This window comes from Panthera uncia, chromosome B4 (assembly GCF_023721935.1).
Source record: "Panthera uncia isolate 11264 chromosome B4, Puncia_PCG_1.0, whole genome shotgun sequence".
Taxonomy (NCBI): domain Eukaryota; kingdom Metazoa; phylum Chordata; class Mammalia; order Carnivora; family Felidae; genus Panthera; species Panthera uncia.
The window spans coordinates 131,764,548-131,772,039 of record NC_064809.1 but is presented as its reverse complement, the minus strand read 5'-3'; the positions used below and the strand labels follow the sequence as shown (position 1 = coordinate 131,772,039).

Below are 7,492 nucleotides of genomic sequence, written 5' to 3'. Positions count from 1 at the left end.
GGGGGGAGGCGGGGAAGGTGCTGGCACAAGGGGAGTCCTGAGAATTCACTCCCTGGGGTCCTCAGCAGGGGACGCCTGTGAGGGCGGAAAGAAATTGTGTCCCACTGGATTTCCATCCCCTCGTCTTCCAGAATGAGTTTGAGCAGCTGATGTTCAAGGACAAATGAGGAGGAGGAGGAGGAAGCAGGCCTCCTCCTCGGAGGACAGAGGTACCTCTCAGGTCTAAGCCACCCTCACGCCCCTGAGCTCAGCGGCAGCTCAGTCAACAAGGGAAAGTGCCCACGCCGGAAAGTGGGGCAGGCATGAAGGACATTCATCACTCGGGTGGCCGCAAGAGCCAGGAGGTCCAAGGACGAATTTGTAACAAACTTAGGAAGGCGTCTCCAGGCCATTGAACTGGCGGTCAGCGTGAGTAGGAAGCTCTGAAAACAACCCAGCTGCCTCCCCACCCCCAGATGGAAACTCGACAGGCCAAGATCAGGTCAGAACTGAGGACGCTGGGCCCGCCTACCAGGCGAGGGACCACAGCGCCACTGTGGGCAGCCTCGAGGCAGGAGGCAGGGGTGGGGTCCGGGCAGCTACTGGGAACTAGGGTGACTTGGTGCTGGGTCTGAGTATGTGTGTGTGTGTGTGTGTGTGTGTGTGTGTGTGTAAGTGGTGCGTGGTTTTGTGGGTGTGTAAATGTGTGCTGTGATTGCGGGTCAGTGTGTGAACACGTGGGTAACGTCTGAATGTGTGAGTGGTTCGTGATTGTGGGTTTCTCTGTGTTGAGTGAACTAGTGTGAAGGGGACACCAAGAACGTCATCCCCGCCACCACGGACCCTCTGATCACTGTGACCTCCCTAGGGCACTGGGCAAGTGCCAGTAACAAACTTGCGAGGGGGCAGGTAACATATGGGAAGACAAGGGTGTGTTCTGGGGACGAGGCTGGGACCACACTAAGGGGTGCGAGCCTAATACGACGGGTGGGTGGCAGAATCAAGTCCAATGACCCCCGGTTTTTCCTCGGAGCCTCTAACAGAGCTGCAGAGTCAGGCTGAGGGGTGGGCTTCTCGTCTCTCCACTAATCTCACCCCACTACCCTGGGGAAGCACCCGAGAGTCCAAGAGGGACAGGACTTCGGCGGTCACCCCTGCACCTGACCTTCCTCGGCTCCTCCTCGTGTCCGCTGGCAGCACGGTCCCCCTGGCACGTTGACTCGGGGCAGAGGGCAAAGGCCGGCCTCGGGTCCCTTTAGAAAGAGGGCCCGCGCTGGCTGGGCTCGCAAAACGTGCTGAGCGTCCCATCTGGCCCGGTCCTAGGTACCTGGTGTGCCGGAGGAGCCCAGCACGCACTGAGGCGGCCATGGGACTGCTGACCGGGGATGCTCTGGGGCCCCTGGCCATAGCCGTGGCCCTCTTCCTGCTCCTGGTGGACCTTCTGCACAGGCGCAGATTCTGGGCTGCCCGCTTCCCGCCAGGCCCCATGCCGCTGCCGCTGCTGGGCAACCTGCTGCAGATGGACTTCCAGGACACGCTCTTCTACTTCGACCGGGTGAGGGAGGCGGGAGGCGGGCAGCAGAGGGGGATGGGGACCCCGCCTAGCGGCGGCGGATGGCGGGTGGGGGGTGAAGCCACAGGCCGCACAAGGAGAGCACAAGGAGACGGGCCGAGCGCAGGAGGCAGGGGTGAGAGGCTGACGGCGGCCGGCCTCCGTGCAGGGCCCGAAGGACGATTGGGATTTTCCAATCAAAGGTCAAAGAGGGCAAAGGCCTGGAGTGGGGTGTGGGCTTGGCAGTGGGTTTGGGATCCAGTCGGGCAGCGCTTAAATTATGTGACCTGGGTCCCTTCTGATTACAGCAGGAGGAAAGGTCTTGAGAATCGGGGACGCAGTCTGGTCATGAGCCCCATTTTAAAAATTACTTTCTTATTTTAGTTTGTGTTATTTTCTATTTTATTTATTGAGAGAGGGCACAAGTGAGCAAAGGGCAGAGAGGGAGAGAGAGTCCCACAAGGGGCAGAACGAGAAGCGGGGCTCACTCGAATTGGGGCTGGAGCTCACGAAAGGTGAGATCATGACCTGAGCTGAAGTCAGATAGGAGCCCCATTTAAATCAGGAAACCGAGGGGGCGCCTGGGTGGCGCAGTGGGTTAAGCGTCCGACTTCAGCCAGGTCGCGATCTCGCGGTCCGTGAGTTCGAGCCCCGCGTCGGGCTCTGGGCCGATGGCTCAGAGCCTGGAGCCCGTTTCTGATTCTGTGCCTCCCTCTCTCTCTGACCCTCCCCCGTTCATGCTCTGTCTCTCTCTGTCCCAAAAATAAATAAAAAACGTTGAGAAAAAAAAAAAATTAAAAAAAAATAAAACATAAATCAGGAAACCGAGGGTGACATAATTACGGGGACAGTTTCTACTCTTTCGCTGCTGTGGTTTCTTGGGTCTCAGTGCTCACCTCTGTAAACTTCAGTTTCTTCACCTGTAGAATGGGATCCTAACTTGGCCTACTGACAATTTTGGTGACCTTTGCAAAGTCCCAGCTGAGAGGTCTGATCCAGCGTGAGCTCCTCCTCCGTAGACCCTAACCCAGAGTCACTAGGCCAGATATCGCCCTTGCACCAGCGTGCTGCCGGAGGCCTAGGGGTGCCCCAAGGCTAGCGCCATGAGACTGGGCCGCAGCCTGCTGGGGGTGGGGGTGGGGGGGCGGAACCGGGCTTGACAAACGCCCTCAAACCTCGGCCTGCAGCTGCGGCGCCGCTTCGGGGACGTGTTCAGCCTGCAGCTGGCCTGGACGCCCGTGGTCGTGCTCAACGGCCTGGAGGCCGTGCGCGAGGCCTTGGTCTACCACAGCGAGGACACTGCCGACCGCCCACCTATGCCGATCTACGAGCACCTGGGGTTCGGGCCGCGCTCCCAAGGCAAGCGGAGAAGGGGGGCAGACCGAGGTCCGGCGGGGACTGGGCCAGCAGTGACTCAAGACCCGGCAGGGCTAAGTGGAGGCAGGATCGTGGACATGCAGTGCAGGGAAGAGTCAAAGAATTTGGAGTGGCCGCAGGTGGAGGAAGGATCTGGTGCCAAGTGCCGGGGTCTGATAGAGGCGGATGAGGGCGGGGCCTGACCGAGAAGGGGCGGGCCCAGGGCCGAATCGGTCAAGAAAAGGACGTCTGGGTGGGCGGGAATGAGGGGGAAGGAAGACAGTATGGGCGAGGCAGGGGGCGGACCAGGACTTTTCCCTACCGGGCAGGGGTCAAGGTGGGCAGGGTGATGCCAACACCTGCCCCCAGCAGAGGAGAGCTGGCGGGCAGGCAGAGAGACCAGTCCCCAGCGGCAAGTGGGTGTCAAAGTGGGCGCGATTTAGTGGGCGGGGGGGGCAAGGTTTGTGGGGGCGGGCAGGGGGCCGGGCCTGTGAACGGGGCAGGGGCGGGGCCTTGCGAAGGGGGCGGGGCCGAGTGCCCTGGGCGGGTGCGTCAAACCACGCCCACCGCCCCGCCCCGCCCCAGGGGTGTTCATGGCGCGCTACGGGCGCGAGTGGCGCGAGCAGCGGCGCTTCGCCTTGTCCACCCTGCGCAACTTCGGCCTGGGCAAGAAGTCACTGGAGCAGTGGGTGACCGAGGAGGCGTCGTGCCTCTGTGCAGCCTTCGCCGACCATGCCGGTGCGTTTGGGGGCTGAGGGGCACAGGAGACAGGGACGGAGGGGCTGGGGAAGAGATGCAGGAGACCCCCTGACCCGCACCGTCCCCTCTCAGGACGCCCTTTTAGCCCCAGGGCCCTTCTGAATAAAGCTGTGAGCAACGTGATCGCTTCCCTCACCTACGGGCGCCGCTTCGAGTACGACGACCCGCGCCTCCACAAGCTGATAGACGGAGCACTGAAGGGACTGCAGGAGGACAGCGGCTTCGCGCGAGAGGTGCGGGGCGGGGGCGCCAAGGAGCCCTGCAGGGCGAGCTGCGTGGAGGCGGCCTCCGCCCTAAAACGCGCCTCCCGGAGGAGGGCGTGGGGGAGGAGGGGGAGGGGGAGTACGGAGGGGCCTGGGAGAAAAGGCATTCCAAGACAAAGGGTCTGGAGAAGGTGGGAAGATCGCAGGCCCGGAGCCGGGGAGGCGGGCCCAGGGTCCAGGAGCCCAGGAGAGGGCCCGGGAAGGAATCTGTACCTGCTTCATTGGAAGCCACTAGAGCCCATGAGATCTAGGGCCCCGAGCCAGGAAAGAGGATCAAGGCCCGAACTTAGGGAGGAGCCACTGCAATGGTGGGGACACCCGGGAGGTGGCAGGGACCTGGCTGATGGAAGTGAACACCTGAGCACAGGAAGGTCCCCCATCTGTGGCCCTCCCAGGCCCTGAACTCCATCCCTGTGCTCCTGCACATCCCGGGACTGGCTGACAAGGTCTTCTCAAACCAGAAAGCCTTAATGACCCTCCTGAATGAACTAGTCCAGGAACACAGGATCACCCGGGACCCAACCCAGCCACCCCGAGACCTGACTGACGCCTTCCTGGATGAAATAGAAAAGGTGAGGTGTCGGGGACAGTGGTGGTGGTTTGAGAATCCCATGAACCCAGGCCCAGGAAGGTGGGGCCTGGACATCACCCAGTGATCAGTGATGGGTGCAGGGTGGGAGGCCATCTGGGGGCTTCTTCCCTCTGGCCCAGCTCACCCTCTTGGCACGGCCCAGGCTAGGGGGAACCCCGAGAGCAGCTTCAATGATGAGAACATGCTCATGGTGACAGCCGACCTGTTTCTTGCTGGGATGCTGTCCACCTCAGCCACGCTGGCCTGGGCCCTCCTGCTCATGATCTTGCACCCGGACGTGCAGCGTGAGTTCAGCCTGGGGCCCGGATGGATGGATGAGGGAGGAGAGGAACCAGCCGGGACCCCTTAAGCTTGCTCTAGCCCCCCGAAGCTCTGAGCGGAAGCTGGGCCCTGGGCCCTTCCATAGAGTCAGGCAGAGGTCGGAGCCCAGACCTCAGGGTTCTGACCACTATGGGGATGCTTGGCTGTCTAGGACGCGTCCAACGGGAGATAGATGAAGTGTTAGGGCCGGAGCAGCGACCAGCGATGGCGGACCAGACCCGCATGCCCTTCACCATGGCCGTGATGCACGAGGTGCAGCGCTTTGGGGACCTCGTCCCACTGGGCATGCCCCACATGACATCCCGAGACATTGAAGTACAGGGCTTTCTCATCCCCAAGGTAGGTCTACAGCCCTCTGCACCCATGCTCAGCACCACCCAGCATGGCCAATGCCAGGTAAGGGCGGGGACCCAAGGCACCCAATCCTCATTTCTGCAAGCACCGACTATCCCAGCCTAGGTGGATGTGGGGGATGGGAGCAGAGGCAGGGCCGGCCTCTCTCTTCAGAGCCCCCAAGTCAGGTGGGGAAGACAGACCGAAATGTTGCACGGGGTTTTGGAGGAGCCTGTGCACAGGGACAGGTGGCAGCGTGGACCCCCGTGGGTGGTGAGTCACTTGGCCTGCCATGGGGACAAAGGAGGTGCTGAGAAGCTTCTTGGGCCACGGGGTTATTTGAAAGAGTCCCATGTGTGCCAGGCAGAGCGTGCACCCATGCGTGTTTGGTGGCAGGGGTCTGGGCGTCCCATAGCCTAGACCCCACCCATGCCAGGCGTCTCCTGCCAGGGGACAACACTTATCACCAACCTATCGTCAGTGCTGAAGGACAAGACGGTCTGGAAGAAGCCCTTCCGTTTCCACCCCGAGCACTTCCTGGATGCCCAGGGCCAATTCGTCAAGCAGGAGGCCTTCATGCCCTTCTCTGCAGGTACCTGCGGTGCCCAACTCACTGACCCCTCCCAAGGGAGTCTCGGAGGATGGAGCCCAGGCCCCCAGGCTCACTGAGCACCCCCATACCCACCCGCAGGCCGCCGCATATGCCTCGGGGAGCCCCTGGCCCGCATGGAGTTCTTCCTCTTCTTCACCTGTCTGCTACAGCGCTTCAGCTTTTCCGTGCCTGTGGGGCAACCCCGGCCCAGCGACCATGGTGTCTTTTCCTTCCTGATGATCCCACCCCCCTACCAGCTCTGTGCCACGCCCCGCTAGGAGGAGGAACCAGCCCCCCAACTGGCTCCTCGGCAGGGGCCCTGATACGCAATAAACCAATTTGGCGGTTCCATCCTGGCTTCCGAGTCCCCTCGGGCCGCGTGACCAGCCCCTGGCGGTGATGGGGCCTCAGCAGCCTCCCCAGGGCCAGCCCCTACCCCTGCCTTATCCATCCTTGCCTTGCATTTGATCCCATTCGAGAGACGGGTATACCGAGGGCCAGAAGATGACAAGCTTACCCCCTACTCACCCAGAGACCCAACATCGGCCACTCTGGTTAGTGGCAATGTCTAAGGTCCTGGCCCGTGCCAGGAAGAGCGAGAACAAGCTGCTGAGAGATCTCACCCACGCCCCGGTGGGGGTGGGGAGGACCCCACTCGGCCTGGACACCCCCACCTCAGGTCCAACACCGCCCACCCCACACCACAGGCCACCAGCTCAGCAGCACCTTCAACCCTTCTGCCCCGCTTCATCTACGACACCCCCGAAGGTGAGGCGCTCAGGGAGGGCCAGGAGGGATGTGCCAGGTTAACACCTGGGGCTCGGTCCTCAGGTGCCAGAGCTTTCCCTGCAAAGCCTAATGGCCGCCCAGGAGTGAGCCACCTCCCTGAGCCTTTCAGTCACCCCAAACTAGGATGGGCCCCGTTCCCTAGCCCCTCGGAAATGCTCGCGTTCAGTCACCTGCTCAGGACTTGCCATTCATGGCCAGGCTGGAGCAGGAAGACGCTCGTTTGGCTCCAGCCCAGGGCACAGTCCTCTGAGCGGCTGGGTCAGGCTGAGCTCTTGGGAGACTTGGCCAGGGGTAGGCAGGGAGACCTGTGGGCCACAGGCATGCCCTAGGGACGGGGGTCAACCTTGGACCCACGTGACAGTGGGATGGTCGGAGGGCGAGGAGGCCATGTGGAGACCCTGGAGGAGGACACCTGACTTTCACCCTTGCTCTGCCAGGATACTGTGTGACCCTGGGCCAGTCCCTCCCCTGCCCCGGGCTTCTGTTTCCCCTTCAGCCAATGAGCTGCTGGCGTCAGATGGCTGCCGGGTCCTGTCTTCCTGCTCTGACTTCTCGGGCTGTGACCCTGTTAGCCTGGAGCCGCGGCCAGGAGCAGGACTGCTGTGCCCCCTCCGTGCCCACCCCCACAACCGGCGGGTTCTGGACTGCGCACCTGGGGAGCACCTGAGGGTTGCTGACAATGGGATGCTTTGCCAAGTCTTGCGCAGACCCCCTTGGTGCATTTAGGGAACAGCTTGGGGACCACAGACACTCAGGTCAGAAGCGCCCCCTCCCCCAGGCTTCTTTTACCAGAGGACACGCACACCCAACGGCATCCCTGACAGAGGTCCCACCAGCACCTTCTAAATGCCTTCATGACATGGAGCCGCCCGGCTCTCAGCACTCAGGGGACTTGGTCTGTCCCCTGGCACTGAGTCAGAGGGCCTGTTCAGAGTATCTGCCGTTGTGTCAGGGCT

At 62.1% G+C, this 7,492-nt stretch overlaps 1 protein-coding gene across 1 annotated transcript; it reads left to right on the top strand.

Annotated features, from left to right (window-relative positions):
• The first annotated feature begins 1,274 nt into the window (after nucleotides 1-1,274).
• On the top strand, nucleotides 1,275-6,117 carry LOC125920374 (cytochrome P450 2D15). Its single transcript, XM_049627586.1, has 9 exons — nucleotides 1,275-1,534; nucleotides 2,719-2,890; nucleotides 3,473-3,625; nucleotides 3,719-3,879; nucleotides 4,305-4,481; nucleotides 4,644-4,785; nucleotides 4,974-5,161; nucleotides 5,606-5,747; nucleotides 5,847-6,117. Exons 1-9 carry the CDS (start codon nucleotides 1,346-1,348, stop codon nucleotides 6,023-6,025), a joined length of 1,503 nt encoding a protein of 500 aa, XP_049483543.1. The 5' UTR covers nucleotides 1,275-1,345; the 3' UTR covers nucleotides 6,026-6,117.
• Nucleotides 6,118-7,492: the final 1,375 nt, after the last annotated feature.

Coding starts and splice junctions, on each gene's coding strand:
- LOC125920374 (XM_049627586.1), top strand. CDS start 1,346: ATGGGACTGCTGACCGGGGATGCTCTGGGGCCCCTGGCCATAGCCGTG. Junction 1,535..2,718: donor CGCTCTTCTACTTCGACCGG/GTGAGGGAGGCG, acceptor CTCGGCCTGCAG/CTGCGGCGCCGCTTCGGGGA. Junction 3,626..3,718: donor AGCCTTCGCCGACCATGCCG/GTGCGTTTGGGG, acceptor GTCCCCTCTCAG/GACGCCCTTTTAGCCCCAGG.